This window comes from Lemur catta, chromosome 11 (assembly GCF_020740605.2).
Source record: "Lemur catta isolate mLemCat1 chromosome 11, mLemCat1.pri, whole genome shotgun sequence".
In the NCBI taxonomy this organism is placed as follows: domain Eukaryota; kingdom Metazoa; phylum Chordata; class Mammalia; order Primates; family Lemuridae; genus Lemur; species Lemur catta.
Genome location: NC_059138.1, coordinates 38,759,937 through 38,780,083, shown reverse-complemented (window position 1 = coordinate 38,780,083; position 20,147 = coordinate 38,759,937). Strand labels below are relative to the sequence as shown.

General features: G+C 35.5%; 1 protein-coding gene across 4 annotated transcripts in view; it reads left to right on the top strand.

The window, feature by feature from the left end:
• KMT2E (lysine methyltransferase 2E (inactive)) overlaps positions 1–20,147 on the top strand; it is a 98,526-nt gene that overhangs the window by 15,061 nt on the left and 63,318 nt on the right. For 2 of the 4 annotated variants that reach the window (XM_045564625.1, XM_045564629.1), the window contains exons 2-3: positions 7,377–7,448; positions 9,696–9,880. In XM_045564625.1, the coding sequence (XP_045420581.1) occupies positions 9,810–9,880 (71 nt within the window). In that variant the 5' untranslated portion in view covers positions 7,377–7,448; positions 9,696–9,809. Of the gene's footprint in view, positions 1–7,376; positions 7,449–9,692; positions 9,881–20,147 lie in introns of those variants that run through there. The other 2 variants (XM_045564627.1, XM_045564628.1) reach the window with 2 other exon arrangements.

Sequence of the window (20,147 nt, the reverse complement as noted above, 5' to 3'; positions counted from 1 at the left end):
TGCATTTTAAAAAATTATTTTGATAAGACATTCAGGCCACATCCCAGACCTCCAGAATCTCCAGGGTGGGGTACAGGAATCTGTTATTTTTTACTCCCACCTCCAGGTATATGAAAAGTACCAGTTTGTAAATTTGTGTTTAGGAACCAATTATTTTTTTATTTTTATTTATTTATTTATTTTTGAGACAGAGTCTCGCTCTCTTGCCCAGGCTACAGTGCCGTGGCATCAGCCTAGCTCACAACAACCTCAAACTCCCGGGCTCAAGCAATTCTTCTGTCTCAGCTTCCTGAGTAGCTGGGACTACAGACATGCGCCACCATGCCCGGCTAATTTTTTCTATATATATTTTTAGCTGTCCAGCTAATTTCTTTCTATTTTTAGTAGAGACGGGGTCTCGCTCAGGCTGGTCTCGAACTCCTGACCTCGAGTGATCCTCGTGCCTCCGCCTCCCAGAGTGCTAGGATAGAAATAGGAACCAATTATTTAAAGGTCAAGTTAGAATAGGGAGAGAAACAACTTAGAAAATTATTCTTGTCACCCAGGTCTGAGATAATAAAATATAAATAGTAAGATAAGAAAGATTTGTTTAAATCCTGTTAGATTTGATGCACATTGTTTTTAGAGAAGGAAAGAAGAAAAGTCTCATGTTCCCCAGTCTGAAAGAAATGGAATATAGTCATAGAAGGCATACTTAGTTAACCCTGGAGAGTGAGGACATTGTTTTACTTGAGATTAAAAAATGAGAGAAAATTATTGACAACTTTGTTTTAATCAAAAAGTGTGCTCTTAACTGGTGGCAAACTTACTTGAAGGTGAATAAAAGATAAATATGTTTGCAGGGTTTGTCGTTGTTTGATTTTTAATTACAACAGGCTTTAACACTATTTGGAAGAATATTTTTTCTTTTCTGCCCTTTGGACAAGTATAATATACCAGTGAAACAAGTTTTTCATGTCACATTTTGAGTAAGTATTTTCTTTTAACCATTGATTTTTCTAACTGTTCTCTAGGAAGCCTTAGGGTTTTCATGGAATTTAACTGTTAGGTGAGAGGTTATGCACGCCCCAACATTCCCCTGCCATCCTTTTTAACTACAGATGTAGCAAATATGAGGTACACATGTCTACTGTACCAATTTTAGGTGTCACTATTCGTTTGTGGCATTTTTCCATAATATTTGGCAGTGGCCTCCTTAACTTAGTACTTCAAGTGGACATTAGCAATCATTAGGAAAAGCATAGGAAAAAAGACTATTTTTAATCCTATAATCAGAAAGTATGCTTAGTTTTCTGTGTAAAATTTCATTTGTAAGAAAGTTGCCATTGGGGAAGTTCTTTACCCAGTTCTCAGTCCTTTCAGTGTTACTGTAACAGTATACTGGAGGCTGGGTAATTTTGTAAATAAAAGAAGTTGATTTAGCTCAAGGTTCTGTAGGCTGGGAAGTGCAAGAAGTATAGTGGTATCTGCTTGGCTTCTGGTGAGGACTTTCTTGCTCTGTCACAACATGGTGGAAGGTCAGGGGAAGCAGATGTGTGAAGAAGCAAAACCAATGGGACAGTCTGGCTTTATAAAAACCGACTCTTTCAGGAACTAATCCATTCCCAGGAGAACTAATCCAGCCTTGCCAGAGAAAACTCAACTCACTATGCAAGATGGGTACGAGGCCAGCCCCAAGGGCACAACCCTTGTGACCCAAACACCTCCCATTAGGCCCTACCTCTTAAAGGTTCCACCTTCCAACATTGCTGCTCTGAGAATTAAGGTTCCAACGTGAGTTTTGGAAGGGACAAACCATATTCAAACTATAACACTTAGTTTCCCTCAATGGTAATATTTTGCAAAATTGTAGTACAATGTCATGACCAGAATATTGATATTGATACAATCCTCTCATTTGATTCAGGCTTTCCCAGTTTTAATCCTTTGTGTGTATTTTGTTCTGTGCATTTTTATCATGTATAGGTACCTATATCCACCATCACAGTTAAGATACAAAACAGTTCTATTCCCACGAGGATCCTTATTATTGCTCTTATATAACCATACCTACCTCTCTTCACCCCCACTAATCTGTTCTTCATTTCTACAATTTATCATTTTAAGAATGTTATATAAAGGAATTACAATATTTAATCTTTTAGGAATAGTTTTTTCCCCATTCTGCATAGTTTCCTTGCGATTCATCCAAGTTGTTGCATGCATGAATAGTTCATTCCTTGGTATTACTGAGTACTGTTCCATTAAGTTAATGTTTTTTTCACATTTGGTAGCTACCACATGGAACATGCAGCTTCACACTTTTTAAGTCCATAGAACATATTGTTTCTCACTTTTCTTAACTTCTCTCGACTCTTCTACTATCTCAAATCCCTAACTCTTCTAGGACTACTGGGAGCACAGTTTAAAAATTAAACATGTAGGCTAGGTGTGGTGGCTCCTGCGGGTAATTCCAGCACTCTGGGAGGCCAAGGCAGGAGGATCAGTTGAGGCTAGGATTTGAGACCAGCCTGAGCAATATAAAGAGACCCAGTTTCTTTAAAAAAAAAAAAAAATGAGCCAGGCATGGTGGCATGTGCTTGTAGTTCCAGCTACTTGTGAGGCTGAGGTAGGAGGATCGCTTGAGCCCGGGAGTTCAAGGCTGCAGTGAGCCTGCACTCCAGCCTGGGAGACAGAGGAAGGCCCTGTCTCAAAAAAAAAAAAAATAATAATCAAGTAGATAATTTCTTTTTTCTTAAGCTGAAGGTTATTTTATAACGTATTGAACTGTGTGGTGGTATACTTTGCTGCACTCAATTCTTTTGTACATAAAAGTGAAGGAATTTGGGAAGGTGATTATTCTTTAGTTTGAAAATTATTTTCTGTATTTATATATTGAGCAGTATATTCTAAGGTATATTGTTGTGGGCCCTATGGCAAGTAGAAAGTGGAAATAGCTAATTGTCTTAGAAATTATTAATACTTGTTATATTCGCAGAGTATGAACAAAGGGTAAACTTATTTTAAGAGGTTTTGTGTCAGCAGGGTGCAGTGGCTCATGCCTGTAATCCTAGAACTTTGTGAGGCTGAGGCGGGAGGATTGCTTGAGGCCAGGAGTTCAAGACCAGCTTGAGCAAGAGCTAGACCCATCTCTACAAGAAATAGACAAATTAGCCAGGTGTGGTGGCGCGTGTCTGTGGTTCCAGCTACTCAGGAGGATCCCTTGAGATTAGGAATTGGAGGTTGCATTGAGCTAGGGTGATGCCACTGCATTCTAGCAAAAAAAAAAAAAAAAGAGTAGTTTTGTGTGTGTAGGAAACAGAAATTGTACATTTATTTATGCTTGGAGACTCAATCTAACCAGGTAAGTCTCAGAATTGCTACTTGCATTAAAAGCCACATTGTAGTACATTTTCATTATAGCTCAGTGATCTCCCACACTTTGGGGGATGACAAATACCATTCAAAAATAATAGCATGGTACATTAAAAAATTAGATAATATTGAAATTATTTTAATTTGAGGTGTTTTGGGATAGAGGAGTATATCAGACTTTTAGATGGTTGCAAAATTTGTGTTGAGAATAGCTTCCCAAAAACTCTTGTAGGAAGAATTATATAATGGCAAACAAATAGTTCTCTGTATCACATTTATACATGTATTTTTAAAACATTAATAGACTTTATTTTTAGAGCAGTCTTAGATTGAAGCAAAATTGGGTAGGAAGTACAGTTCTCACATGTCCTGTCCACCAACTCAGGCACAGATCCCCACCATCAACATCCCTCATCAGTATGATATATTTGTTACATTCGATGAAACAACGTTGAGCCATCATTATCAACCAAAGTCTGTGGTTTACATGAGGGTCAACTCTTTCTATTCATGTAGTAGTTTAAAACATGGGTTTTTTTTAAGTTTTAAAAGGTTGTTCATGATACTTCAGTTTACCTTGATTCCAATATTAAATCTCTAGTGAACTAAAAGATAAGGTAAACTTGGTTGTAAGGTAAGCCAGTATGGAGTTTCTCAAAATACAGGCTGATTTGGGAAATTGCTTTATCAGGACCTTGACTTTATAGGCATGGTTTGATGTTCATTCAGTAATGCCATGAGGGTTACCATTGGTTCTTTCTTTAAGATGTTTGATCTTATCTGAGCCAATCCTATTTTGACAAAAATTCTATAAAAAGGATTTCAGGGTCCAGATGGTCTTTTCTTTTTGCTATTACTCTGTACACAGAATTTCAGTTTAAGGAAATAATTGAAGTAGTATATTTGGAGTTTGTAGTAAAGGGGCTTGGCTGTTGACTTTTTAAATGAAACTACTTCTAACATACTCTCTGAATTTGCAGTCTAATACAGAAACATCCTTTCTCCTTTACTGACAAGAATGAGTTTTGGAGTAGGTCAGAAACTCTCAGAAGTAGTTTACTTGACTTTCACAAGTATAATAGCTGGGAATTGTTATTCAATACTCATTTTTTAAGGACTTTTCCTAAGTATTTAGTTCTCAGAAATTTTACCTGATAAAAATAGCTAAAATTTAACTTAGTGCCATACACAATCTCCAAACAATTTAGAAATATATTCTGTTAACATTATTGTTCTCATTTATAGATGAGGAAATTAAGGCTTAAAGAGACTAACCATTATTAACAAGTGGCAATGGTGAAAGCTAAAGTATAGCTACTTTGATATTGAATTCAGTAGTAAGGATTGGTTGAAATTGTGCTAAATATGATCCAGTGAAACTACCGTGGAACCAGAAAATGTATTTTTTCAACATTGAATTTTGTATATAGGTTTTAGTAAATCCGCTAACAAAATCCCTGACATCAAGGAGACATACTTTTCTGTAGAATTTTGCTATAAAAGTATTATAGTGTGAGTTGAATTGGTGAGACTCCTAGTCTCTAGGAACCAAATAATTTTTAAAGAGTGACTCAAAACTTAACCAGTTGGTCTTTGTTTTATAAAAGTGACCTTTAACAAATAATTTTCTATAAGGAACTGAGTATACTTATTATCTGTACATTAGTAATCTCAAATTTGGGACATGGTTCTTCTAACTAATAGGTTGCTTTCAACTCTACTGAGGCATGTGTTTGTTTCTAAAAATAATGGGGAATATTATTATCTTTATCCTTTGGTTATGTGCTTTGCACTTTCCCTGAAATATTTTAAACATAAATTTTAGACTTTGATTCCACACATCTCTACTTTTGTTGGTGTTTTAATGCATTTTTATGGAATGGATGTAAGTTAGGTAACTAGATTAGATTTGGGGGAGTAGCAAGGTGTGTTTTGTTTCTGTGCTTTCATTTACTGTGCCAGAGTAAATGCAGTCCAGATACTCTGGAGTAAGAAACTTATGGGTTTATTTAATTACCCATTTTTTTATTTTTTTGAGACAGAGTCTCACTCTGTTGCCGGGGTAGAGTGCTGTGGTGTCAGCCTAGTTCACAGAAACCTCAAACTCCTGGGCTCAAGCATCCTACTACCTCAGCCTCCCGAGTGACTGCGACTACAGGCATGTGCCACCATGCCCAGCTAATGTATATATATATATGTATATATATATTTTTTTAGTTGTCCAGCTAATTTCTATTTTTTTAGTAGAGACAGGGTCTCGCTCTTGGTCAGGCTGGTCTCGAACTCCTGAGCTCAAATGATCCGCCTGTCTCCGCCTGCCAGAGTGTTAGGATTACAGGCGTGAGCCACTGCGCCCTGCCTAATTTCCCATTTTCAGAGAGGCACCTGTCAGTTTTTTCTCCCTTAACTATAAATTCCAGATTATTTATTTTACCAATCATCTTGCACATTTTAATTTCAGGCAAACTAATGTGTAGGCTCTACAATCAGACCACTAGGATTTAAATCTTGATTTGGCTACTTATTAGTTATGGACTTTGGACAAGTTTGAGCTCTTTGCCTCATCTATAAAATGAAGATAATAAATGTACCCATACCATAGGCTTGTTGTGGGGATTAAGCATTGTAAGCACTCAGTATTTGCTATCATTATTGTTATAACCACTAGTTGAGGAGGTTTGAGCATCAATCAGATAAGTGCTTGTGGAGCAGTATTTGGTACTAATATTAACCCAATTGTATTAACCCAGGTGTAACCCAGATATTTTATCAATTTTTAGGATCTGTTATTCTATTGATTACCTAGAATAATCTGTAAGATTTAAACTGTAAGATCATCAACCTAACCAATCTCCATTTACAGTTGAAACCTAGAGCAGTGAAATGACTTGCCCAAGGTTTCATAGGTGGTAACTTGGAATGGATGTTCTTTTTATTGTACCTTAATCAACTGCTATAAGTAAAAAAAAAAAAGTCTTAAATGAATAACAAGGGCAGTTTAATTTCCGAGTTTTATAAGGAAATCTCAGGACCATGGGCTCTCACAGTTACTTTCAAGTTTCTTTATTTCATCATTTTCATTAGTAATTAAGCCAGAAATTCAGTAGCCCAGTCTCTCAGCAATACATATCCAAAATATAAACATTAATTTAATTTTAAATATTTATTGAGCACTGTACCAGGTCCTTATTAGATAAAGGACAGAAGGATAATAATGAATGGCTCTTTCCTCAAAGAGATTGTTGGATTGGGCACTTTTATTTGTAATTTTAGAAAAATCTTTTTCCTCATATTTTCATTCTTTCTGCCTTTTGAGTATCATATTCATCTTTCCAGTGATATTTTTGTTTTTTGTCTTTTTAGCATGGTCTTAAAAGCAGGCTCAGTCTTCCAGTTTTTCTGATAGACTGTTTTCTACCTTAATTGCTTTTCCTTGCCTTTTATATCCTTTTTCCTACTTGAGAGTTTGTTTTTTGCTTGTTTGTTTTTTTGAGACAGAGTCTCGCTCTGTTGTCTGAGGTAGAGTGCAGTGGTGTCCTCATAGCTTACTGCAACCTCAAACTCCTGGGCTCAAGTGATCTTCCTGCCTCAACCTTGCCAGCTAATTTTTCTAGTTTTAGTAAAAAGATGGGGTCTTGCTCGTGGTCAAGCTGGTCTCAAACTCCTGAGCTCAAGCAATCCTCCCACCTAGAGTGCTAGGATTACAGGCATGAGCCACCTGCCTGGCCTACTTTAGGGTTTTGTTTGTTTTTGTTTTGGTATTGCCTTTTGTTTGCTAAACTGTTTTTAATATTATATTTTCCCAGTTTTCAGTTTGATTTGGTATGTAGCTTTGAATATTGCCTTTACTTGTGTTTACATTCATTTGTGTAAAAAAGGGAAGAATAAATTTATCCTTTTAAGAATTGACTGCTGTCTTTGGGTGAATCCCTTTGGTTTTAGGTACCATGTTAGTTAGAAGTACCTATAATCTTATGCGATTTAAAAATAGCTCAATACTCCTATGTTCACTTGGTTTCTAGGTCTATTCTGGATAGCAGGTTTGTGAAGACATTTATTCTTTCTTGGACCTCAGATTTACCAGACATCTCATGGTATTTCCTTTTATATTATTTCTTTAATGGCTGCCACTTATTCTCAATGTATTTTGTATGTATTTTACTTGCCAGTTGGATGACCAGTTTTTTGATTCACATGTAAGATGTGAATCTTTGTGTTAACTGTTTGGATTGTGTTAAAATTTTTTTTCCATTATTTATGCCTGTGTTATAAATTCACTGTGTTATAAGCTCATATCTTTTCTGCTTACTATTTAATACATTGGGTTTCCCATTTTTTTTCCTTATTTTTAAAGGCAATGATTTGGCCGTAATGATTTTATGATTTAAGTATCAACCAGGTTTTTAAGCAGTATGAGTTTCTGGCTATAGATTTTTTTTTATATTAATGAAAGTAGTGAAATATTTGCCATCTTTATGGTCTCAATGCATATGACCTCTTGTCTTCGGACCTTTTAAGTTACTGAGATCTTCTTTCCTATTGAATCAACCTCAAGAGTCTGCAATTCTCTTTCAGATATGATGGTATGTCTTTATCCTGAGGATGAGCTTCCGTGTTTTTAGAGAGATGCAGTTCTGGAGGTGTAGTTTAGTTGTTTTTATAAGCACTTGATTGTGTAGGTTGACAGTTCATTTGGTTAATGAGGCCAGAGCTGCAGTTTCATCCCAGGTGCTCTAATTCATTCGCCAGTCCTTTGTAGAGTTTGGTACACAGGCAGTAATTGAACAAATATAAGCCATGGTCTGAAGTAGGTTTATGGCAAGCTCTTCATTGCTGTTTAAAAACAGCTCAAGTGTAGTGTTTATTGATGATTTTGCATATTTATATAAAAAGATGCACAACTTTAAATACTCAAATAGATTGTTTTAGATTAGAAATATTACTAAGTTGCTTAAAAGAAGACATAATGACAATTTCTGCTTTTCAGTTTCTGCCTGTGGTAAATGCACAACTAAATATAACATATACCTAAAGTAAAAGACTTCTTATGAGTCTAACATAAAGAGCAGCGTTTCTTCAAATTGTAGTTCTTATATCTTTAATTTTTACAATTAAGCTTGAGAATACCTGCTTGGGTTAAATCCTGTTTCATAGATGATACAGATTATGAGTGCATACATTATGAGGGAAAATTATTAAAATGGGTAAATATGTTAATAGTTTCTCTAAGGAAACTAGCCTTTACTTTTAAACCATGTGTAACTGAGGGAGAGCTACTAAATTACAAATTATTATTATATAAAAATATACAATAATAAGCAATTGCACACTGCTTTTCAGTATTTCAGGAATAACATTGCAGGGACAAGGACAGTATTGACTATTGTTGTTTTCCGTGGTTTATAGGTTTATCCATGTCTATTTTGTTGCTGAGTTGTATACATTTTTACTGGAAAGACTTTGAGTAGATATTTCATAAATAATCCATATAGCAAGTATTATGTAGTGAATTTAGAGTAGAAAAAAATTGATGTTTAAACTGAGTATCTTTTCGTTATTGTAACTAAAAGATACTATTGTGTATTTGTTTAAGAAATACTTCATTAGTTTTCTTGACTAAGTAATCGTATTAGGGAGTATTAATTCTGAAGAGTTAATACTAACTGAAGAAATAGAGAATCCCCTCAATCAGTATACATAGATTTATGTATTATGGAAAGTGACAACCACTGTAAAACAATTTTATTACAAATAAAATCACTTTCCTTGAATACATATATAAACAGTAGAGTAGAATTAGTTCAAATCCCGGTTTCATCTCTGAATCTGAACAACCTTGATTAAGTTATTTAGCCTTTCTTGGTTTTGTATTCTTCCATGGTAAAATCGAGATACCTACCACAGAATTCTGAGGATTAAATAGACCATCCATGTAAAAAGCTGATTATGGTGCTTAGGCCATAGTAAGTACTCAATTTGCTAGTATATTGTTAGATCACTTACTGAACCAAGAAGACTTATTTTTGAATACTAGTACTGTAAGAAATTCCATTTTGTCTTTTAAAATGAACAATTGTTGGTTCTTCACTAAATAATATGCCCAGTAATTCCTCTTGTGGCATCCTAAATTCATTCTCTAAGATTGTGATTGAGAAACTTCTCTTTTGACCCAGGTCACATAACTTAATTCCAGAAAAATAAATGAAACAGAGACTCTCTGAGCAAATTCCAATTTATATTGAGATTTTAATAAAAAAATGCTTTCTTTATATATTTTACTTACTGTTATTATTGCTAGAAATATGAAGATGATTCTTTTTGTTTCTTTTTGTTTTAAACAGGGTTTGTGGATGCACTTAGATGTTTGCAATGAGCACTGTGGCTGGCATGCCCCAGTGTTTTGGATACCAATGCATAGGACTCCATAGTAATCGAATTTACCAGAGGCGAACGTCATGAGCATAGTGATCCCATTGGGGGTTGATACAGCAGAAACGTCATACTTGGAAATGGCTGCAGGCTCAGAGTAAGTATTTAAGTTGGTTACATAAACAAAAAAGAATAAAAAAAGATGGGAAACTCTTTTGGAGCTAGAAAGTAGGAAGAGGTATATGGGAAATATTAAATTTTTTCTTCTTAGTCTTTTTTTTTAAGCCAAATTACTTTTCCTTTTTGGACACTGGGAACATGATTCCTAACATTGTATTCCTTTTAATTATTATTGCCACTAAATATTCCTCAGTACCATTAGAAATCATCATCATGGGCTTTTATATAGTTACTTGTATTATTGCATGAAGTAGACGAATTAGTGAATGTGACGTGTAAGTTAGAAGTGAAGTATTTTGGAGGAGGACTCCTAGCACTATAACACATTAAATGCTGAATAATTCTTTGTTAACTGAGAGTACTAAAGAGAGATGTCTAGGTTTTTCAGTTTTGTTTTACCACTGACATGCTGTCAGCCCTTAAACAAGCCACTTAATTATTCTAGACTTTGGTATCTTCATTTGAAGAAGGAAGTTTGGATTGAAGTATTGATCGATGTGACTCTTTTTGACTCCAGATTTCTGGGAATCAACACATTTTTACTGTCTATATTTTGCTGTAGTATTTAATATTGTTATTTCAGTGTCACTAGAGCCACCTGCTGACAGAATTCATTAATTCGTTGGTGTTTGAGTATTTTTAGTTTGAATTTGTATAATTGAAGATACTAAAATATTTTGTGTGTAATGAAGTATTTTTAGAAGATTTTCACTTGCTATTTTTTCACTACTACTTAACTTTTCTGCTTGTGATTTCTTTACACTTAATCCACTATCAAGAAACTAGTATTTTTTGCTGCTTGTAAAGTGAATGTTCATTTGCTTAACCTAATTTGGAAGCACTTTCATTTAAATGTGGTTTTGTTTTAATATTCAAAAACCTGTTAAGTACTGTCCTAGCATTGTTTAGAACTGTTCTTAGGGTGATGCTCAGTTTTTCATTTGTTTCATACTTAATTCTAAACAATTTTTTCTTCTATTTTTATTCACTTGTGATATTGCATGCAGAGCTCAATGTATCCATATAGCTATCTATAACATAGTGTTAATTAAGCAACTCTCCTACTTTGAGCAAGATGTTTTGTATATAATATCTCTTAATAAACCAGCAAAAAGTCAGGCAGGTATTATTTCCACTTTACAAAAGAAATGGAACTCAAGGAGATTAACAGATATACCTGTGGCCACCTAATTAAAAAGTAGAGTTAGGTTTGAACCCAGAGTTGCTTGGCCCCAGATCCATGCTGCCAGATAGGTCAGAAAGATTGGGTTTAGCTAATAGATGATTTAAATGAAGTTAAAATGCCAGATGATAAACTGAGGACAATTGTCATACCAGACCTCTCCATTTTTAAGTTTTTTTTTAATGTGTGTAATGTTAATGTAATGTCTTTACAAAATAATTATGACAGATAAAAGAAATAGACAAGTTTTGAACACAAATATGAAGAAGCATATTAAGAACTTACAGAGATCTTTTACAGCCATTAATACAACAATTAATACAACTTGTCCAGGTACCATTACTGATACCCACTGTGTGTTATTGAAAGTTTTAACATTGAAAAAGAAAATTAGGGTTTTCCCCTAAAATGCTGGTGTGAACTTCTCATCAAGACCCACCTATATTTTTGATAGTTTATAGAAGGGAGAAATTAAATTTTTGATTAGGAAGAAGAAAGTCATTGAAGTCCAATTTCTGAGGTTTTAGAGCTTATTTATTCAATCAGTCTAAACTGTTCTGTTTTTGTAAATGCCTCTCTTTATTGAATGATTGGCATTTTTCTCTTTTTAGATTTTTCAGCTCACCTAACTTAAATTTCTGCACTAAGACTATATGATGTGGCTTGGATAATAATTTATGATGGCTTTTTAAAGAATAAGGCCATTTTGGTATAAACAAATAAAATTTTAAATTTGTAAAGTGGTTCCAAAAATATGTGGTGACATCAAGTAGATTACTGTAGACAAAATGATGTTTGTTCCTTCAGAGTTTTCAATGTTAATTTAGAACTGCAACACATTTGAAAATAGCCTATTTTCATTTTTAAGAATGAAAATATTTCATAAAGAAATAATGCCACTTTTGATGACCAAAAATGTTCTCCATATTTGTAAAGGTAGTGAAGTAATGAAAATTAATGTGCTAGAATCAGGATTACTAGAATTTAGGCTTTGTAGGCTATTTACTTCATTAAGTCACTAATCCGCAGGCATAAATAACACTCTGGTAAGTTTCACAGGAATGGTGATAAAATGGAGTTTGGTGGGAAAGTGCTAGACCATTTTAAGAGATTTGGACTTTTAAAGTATTTTCTTAGCTACTATGACACCATGTGATTTAGAATTCAGAGTTCATTTTACAGGCTGGGCGCTGTGGTTCACGCCTATAATCCTAGCACTCTGGGAGGCCGAGATGGGCGGATTGTTTGAGCTCAGGAGTTCAAGACCAGCCTGAGCAAGAGCGAGACCCCATCTCTACTAAAAAAATAGAAAGAAATTATATGGACAGCTAAAAATATATAGAAAAATTAGCCGGGCATGGTGGTGCATGCCTGTTGTCCCAGCTACTCGAGAGGCTGAGGCAGAAGGATTGCTTGAGCCCAGGAGTTTGAGGTTGCTGTGAGCTAGGCTGATGCCCTGGCACTCTAGCCAGGGCAACAGAGTGACACTCTGTTTCAAGAAAAAAAAGAGTTCATTTTACAAATGTGGACACTGTGGCCCAGAGTGGCTCTGTGGCATGTCCCAAGGATACACAGTGACTTTAGTAGTAGACTTAGGGTTTGAGTGTAGAGTTTGTGACACTTAAATCAGTCATCTCCTGGTCTGTAAACTAGAGGTTTTATACTGCACGATCTTTAAAATACCTTCTAGAATAGTGCTGAACATCACTTTGGAGCAGCAGCATGGACCCTATTTCCATGAATAGTTACTGTCTCACTGCATGCTATCCCACACCAAGCAGGACTCAACAGCTGATCCTCTACAAGTAGCTTTGTGACAGTGTTGTTTGGGAGTCCATGAACTGCCCTGGGAAGATCCTCTACCACCAGTTCTAGGCCAGGACAATGCTACTTTCAGTGTTCGATACCTCTGAGGGAAAGGAAACCACACCCTGATACTCTCTTGAGGCCAGATGCAAACCAGCCTTACCCCACAGTTTGTTCTACCTGCTTTACTTACCAAGGCTTAGCAACAGCATTTTACCTTCTCTGTGCCCCCAGTATCACCTGAAGTGGTCAGAGATAGGCCCCAGGTGGTTCATTCAGATTAAATCTTGACCCTCTGTCAGTTTTTCCTACACCTCTCATTCCTGCAGTTCCATGGGCACTGTCTAAAATGTAGGTCCATTCAGATGCCCAAAGACGTGCGTTGTTCTCCCTTTTACTAATTCTTCCACCTGGCCCATATAATATGGCTATTAATTTGACCATGCCACTGGTCAAATTAAGGCTAATGCACAGTTCTCAGGCCTTATATTGCTTGATCTTGCAGCAGGATTTGATACTATTAGTCTTTCTACCTTTGGGTTTAGTGAAAATACATTTTTTAAAATTGTGGTAAGATATACACAACATTTATCATGTTAACCTTTTTTAAGTGTACAATTCAGTGGCATTAAGTACATTTACAATTTTGTGCAGCCATCACTGCTTGTTCTAAACTTCTCCATCACCCCAAACTGAAACTCTGCATTCATTAACACATTAACTACCACATGAGTTCCATTTAAGTCACGCTAGTTTTGAGCCTGGGGCCTTCCTTGTGAAGCATATGTAACTCACACATCTCTTCACCGTGAGAGCTGCTTGAACTGTTTTTCAAGTTGCGTGTAATTCACACACAGAAAACAACCCACATTTTTCATTAAATTAGAAAGGATCGTTTTGTTTTTGAAATTTTTATTCTATTTTAGTAATAAAACACTGGCCCCAAGGAAATTTTTTTTTTCTAGTGTGGCAGTCAATGTGTTAAACAACTCCTCCTTTCCCTGTACCCTTAGCACCTCATAACCTCTTTTCTAGTTTGTCTCTATTTGCCTATTGTAGGTAGCTTACATAAGTGGAATCATAAAATATTTATTCTCTTGTGCCTGCCTCATTTTACTTAGAATAATGTTTTCAGTGTTCACCCCTGTTGTAGCATGTATCAGAATTCTATTCCATTTTATGGCTCAATAATATACCGTTGTATAGATGTACTCTATTTTGTTTATCCATTTAATCTGTTGATGGACATTGGGGTTGTTTCTGCCTTTTGGCTGTTGTGAATAATACTGCTATGAACATTGGTGTATAAATGTCTGACTCCCTGTTTTCACTTCTTTTGGGTATATAGCTAGGAGTGGAAGTGCTGGGTCACAAGGTAATTACATATTTAACATTTTGAGGATTCACCAGACTCTTTTTCATCTGGTTTCTTTTTATGCCTTAATTTCCATTTTATTTTATTTATTTATTTATTTTATTTTATTTTTTTTTTTTTTGAGACAGAGTCTCACTCTGTTGCCTGGGCTAGAGTGCCGTAGCATCAGTCTAGCTCACGGCAACCTCAAACTCCCGGGCTCCAGCGATCCTACTGCCTCAGCCTCCTGTGTAGCTGGGACTACAGGCATGTGCCACCATGCCCAGCTAATTTTTTCTATATATATATTTTTTAGCTGTCCAAATCATTTCTTTCTATTTTTAGTGAAGATGGGGTCTCGCTCTTGCTCAGGCTGGTCTCGAACTCCTGACCTCGAGCGATCCACCCGCCTCGGCCTCCCAGAGTGCTAGGATTACAGGCGTGAGCCACTGCGCCCAGCCCATAATCTCCATTGTAAATGTTTCTTTTTCTGTTTCTCAAATATTTGTGTTTTCTAGGGATCTGCATTTTGCTTACTTTGTAAATTGTCCTGGAGATTTCATCCACTTCTATAGCTTTCACTGTTTTCACATGCTCATAATTTCCAAATCGTCCTTAACCTAATTCTATTTCATGAGCCCCACCCATATAGCCCTCTGCATTACTAGACCTCTTAACTTAAATGTCTCATGAGTAGTTCAACCTCAAGAAAATTAGGACTATACTAATTATCTCTTTTTTTTCTTCTTGCCCTCTCTAAAAAATTCATACCAAAGATGCTCTCTTATTCTTGTATTCTGTTTTTTCCCCAATGGCAATGATACACACAAGTCATGATCTTTCTAAAAACACATAAGTTATTTAATTTTCCCACTTTTTTCATCACTGATTCCTGTTGGCTTTAAGTCTAAATCCAGACTTCTTGCACTTGGATGTAAAGGCTTCTTGTATATGTTGTAACTAACCTTTTCAGTCTCATTTACTCTTCTCTCTTTTTTAAGTATGTATGGGTTTATTTTGTGGGTAGATTTATTTTACACTCATCATTCTTCTAATAAGCCTTTTTTCAGGTCTTCAACTTTGTTCACGCCAGTTTATCTAGCTGGAATGCCTTTCCCTCCTCTTTCTTCCTTCACAATCTGGTTTTTGTGTGCTCTCTCTCTTTTTTTCCCCTCACAGTGCAGTATGACAGTGTTAACTCCTGATACTAATGAAGTATAATATTTTCTTGCATTATACAATGTGGCAAAGTTAGTGGTATATAGTGTTTCAGAGAGAGTCTTACTCCCAGAGAAAGATAGGACTATTCCATAGTGAAGGCGGTAAGGTAGAGAGTGATAATAGAGGACATAATGTTATGTCCTCTATATCTGTGTGTGGGCCATATAGATTGGACTGTTCTTGAGAACAAATTATGCTCTTAGCTCTAGCTATTGACATATGCTTGACAAAACATATGCTTTTTTCAAAAAGGAGAAGGAATTGAATAATATTATAGAAAAAGACATCACCTTCTGTAGGTGTATATTATACACTCTTCGCTGACTGGACTTGAGAGCTGAAAGTCCTTTAGAGTTGGTTTTTTCCCCCGTAAATGGGAAAAAGATATGTTTTTTTCTTACATGTCTTACATTTCATTGTTTGATATACCTTGCAAAAATTTACATACAGTATGTACACTTAACCTTTTCTTAAATACAAGTAGAACATAGTCATTATAGACATTTCAGAAAGTATATTACTAAAAGGAAATAAACATTATCCATAATCCAACTATACAGAGATAATCACTGATGACATTTTGTTATAAACCTACTAGATTCTTTTTTTTCTTTTCTGTATGTACAAGTATACAGAGTAGTAAGAAAAATGGGATCATACTGACTATAATATCTTATAATTTGTCTTTAACAAATTTTGAATAGCTTTTGCTATTGTTTGAATGGTTTCATGGTATTCCAGTCTAGCGGTATACCAAAAGTAAGTTTTAATTAGTCCTTTACTGAATATGGAAGTTTTTTGACCCAAAAATTGCAATGGAAACAATATTTTGGCATCATTTCTATGTACATCTTTAATGATTTGCTTAGAATAGATGTGATCTAGAATTACTAGGTCGAATGGAGTGCAAGATCTTTTAAAGTCTACTGATAAGTGTTACCAGCTTGCATTCCTGAAAGTTTGTGTCTGCTTAGAAGAAATCAATAGTCTGGCAATTTGGGACATTTAGTGTAGGAGAAAGTGGGTTTATAGAATTTAACTCTTGAGGGTATCACGTTTTGATAGTGTGTAAAACAGTCTAAATTGACTTTGCCATCTGATTTTATGTAATATATTCTGAGAAGTTAGGAATATATGTGATATAGTTAAGGAAAATTATGATAAAAATAGTTATGTTTTAAGAATTGATGTGTCAAGTGTTACCAAGACCATCCCCATGCTTGATGATTTGTTAGTACGACTCGACTCGCAAGACTCAGCATGTAGTTGTAACTCATGGCTAAGATTTATTATAGCAAAAGGATCCAAAGCAAAATCAGCAAAGGGAAAAGATGCATGGGATGAAATCTAGAAGAATCCATGTGCAAGAGTCCCAAGAGTCCTCTTCCCGTTGAGGCCCATAGGACATACTTCATTCCTTTAGCAGTGAATTGTAACAATACATATGGAATGTTCGCTACCATTAGAGACTCAGTGCCCAAGGTTTTTACTGGGGGCTGGCACATAGGTACCATCTGCCTAGCATGTAGCAAAATTCCAGACTCCCAGAATGAAAACAGGTATCCAACATAAATAATATTGTTTGTGCAAACAGTTTAGGCACAGTAAACCACCCTTACAATGTGGGGAAAGTTTCTTATCAGTGTAGGGAACTCCTTGCGAGCCAAGTTCCCAAATGCCAGCCAAGGGCCAACCTTGCAAACAGGCCCTTCTGTCCTATGGTAACTCTTTTTTGCACAGTTGATTTTTGCAATATTAAGTTGAACTGTATGAATGCCATTTTTATAAGTCAAAATTGCTGTATCAGTAATTTCATATTGTTTAACTTAATAATAAGGGAAGAAGGAATGAACTACAGTTTGTTGAACACATCTACGCCAGGTAAGTGTATTACATGTGTTACTGCGTTAAATATTGTGAGCCAAATACTACTTCATCTCACAGATGTGAAAACAAAGGCTTAGGTAAAATAATTTCCCTAAAGTGACAGATTGAAAAGTATCAAAATAAAGGTGATATCCCTGGTCTATTTTAGATCCATATCATGCTTTTTCTCACTGTAACAGTGTGAATATCAGTTGTGTGTTAAATTTATTACTGCCTGTGCTTTTCAAATACTTCTGCAGAAACAAAATACATAAAACAGATAAAAGGGGAACAGCTCTGGTTGAAACGGAAATAAGGAGTTTAGAGCACTTTTATCCCTATTCCTACCATAGGTACTCTTAAGGATTTTAAGAGCTTAATAATCATTGTGCTTTTAGGAAAAAGAAAAGGAAATTGAAAAACCTTCTGTTTCAGAAGCTATAGTAGGCATTTGTGTGAAATCTTCCTTTTTTAATGCCAGGAAATCCCGTGATAATTTTATTTAACCTAATGAGGATTAAATATTGAGTTTTTGAAAAAACCTTATTATGGCATTTAAAATTTGGTTATTTAATGGGATAGAGTTTTAAAAACTTAACCAAGGTCAACATACAACATTTAATACTGGATTTTATAGCTAGCTCCTTTCTTTCTCCATGCATTTTCTTATTTTTAAATTTAACCTGGTTTTGGATTATTTAAAAAGTACATGTATATTACAGAAAATCCTTTCTTCCCAAGTTATTTTGGAATTTAAAATTAAATTTAGAGCAGGGGTCAACAAAATTTTTCTGTAAAGAGCCAAAGAATAAATATTTCAAACATGCAATGATACAATTTCTGTCCTAACTATTCAGCTCTGCTGTTGTAGCTGGAAAGCAGACAGTGTATATAAATGGATGGGCATGACTTGTTTCAATAAAACTTTACATAATCAGGAAGCAGGGCTGGATTTGGTCCAGGGGTGCTAGTTTTGCCTACCTCTTGTTAGGAGAAGATGAATGTTGATAACGTACTGTTTCTAATGAAGAGTATCCTTTTTCTCTGATTTCATTGGCTTAAGCAAGTACTACTATTTCAGTGGTATGACTTTCTTTAAATGTAACAACTAGATAAAGGGAAGAGCAAGTACAGAGGCACTGAGGCAGGAACAAGTTTAGAATGTTCAAAAGAACAAGGAAAAATATATCAATGTGAGAGTAATAGTAACAAGAGAGAAAATACTGAGAAGAGTTTAGAGAAGTAGTAACTTCTTGGTCATAAGAAGTTAAGATTTTAAGTGAAATAGGAAGTTCTAATTTAGTGTTCTAGTTCATTCATTAATAAATATTTATTGAGGGCTTGTTAGACCTACCAGCTACTATTTTAGGTGTTGGGGGTACAACTTCAAATCTAAAATTTTGTATTTATATTCAAATTCTGTTTTTCTTCTTGTAAAACAGAAAAAAATGTCACTTATTAGAGTCCTTTCTCTCCACTTTGCTCTCTGGATCTCATCCCTTCTTACCTTTCCCCTTTATTCTTACCTTGCAGCTATTCTCTCTTTCCTGCATCTTTAATTTCTCTATTAGCTCATTCCCATTCATACAAATATTATAACAAAATTCCTGCCCCTTTTTATTCCATTTCTCTCATATTCTTTATAGCAAAACTCCTTGAAAGAGTTGCTTACATTCATTATCAGGCTGCACAACACCACTATAACTACCCATGTTGTCAACCGAATTGGTAGTCTTCTATAATTTCTGTAGATTTTTTAGATTTGATATAAATAACCATTCCTTCCTACTGGAAAGATTTAACTGTGGCTTTCTAGGTACCACACTTAGCTGACTACACTTTCTCATTCTTCACTGGGCTTCCTGTGTTATGCCCAGGCTCTAAATGTTGGAGTGTCTAAGGCTCAATTTCAGCCCCCCTCACCTTTTTAAGAACTTGTTTGTTAAGTTATTACCTGACTTTAGAATACCATCTCTATGCTGGATATCCCCAAATTTTTATCTGGTTGATCTTTCCAAGCTCCAGATTTGTATATCCAAATTAACAGCTTCACTAGGAATTCTTTTGTTTGTTTGTTTGTTTGTTTGTTTTATTCTTATTTCAGCATATTGTAGGGGTACGAAAGTTTAGGTTACGTATATTGCCCTTGCCCCCCCCGGAATTCTTAATCTTCTTCTGTCTTCAAGTCTGCTTTTTGTTGTTGTTTTTAAGGTTTGTCTGTTTCTTTAAGTGGCTTCTCCTCCTGTATCCAGTTGCTTAAGTCAAAACCCTTAGGCGTCATTCTTTTTTTTTTTTTGGAGACAGAGTCTCACTCTGTTGCCCAGGCTAGAATGCTATGGCATCAGCCTAGCTCACAGCAACCTCAAACTCCTGGGCTCCAGCAATCCTTCTGCCTCAACCTCCAAGTTGCTGGGACTACAGGCATGCGCCACCATGCCCGGCTAATTTTTTCTATATATATTTTTCGTTGTCTATATAATTTCTTTCTATTTTTTAGTAGAGACGGGATCTCGCTTTTACTCAGGCTGGTCTTGAACTCCTGAGCTCAAACGATCACCTGCCTCGGCCTCCCAGAGTGCTAGGATTATAGGCATGAGCCACGGTGCCAGGCCAGGCGTCATTCTTGATTGGTTCTTTCCCCTCACCCTCTACATTTAATTCCTTGGTCAGTCCTGTGTCCCCCTCCAAAGTACATTTAAAATTAGTACTTTATTTATTTATTTTGAGACAAAGTCTCGCTCTGTTGCCTGGGCTAGAGTGCAGTGACATCATCATAGCTCACTGCAACCTCAAACTCCTAGGCTCAAGGGATCC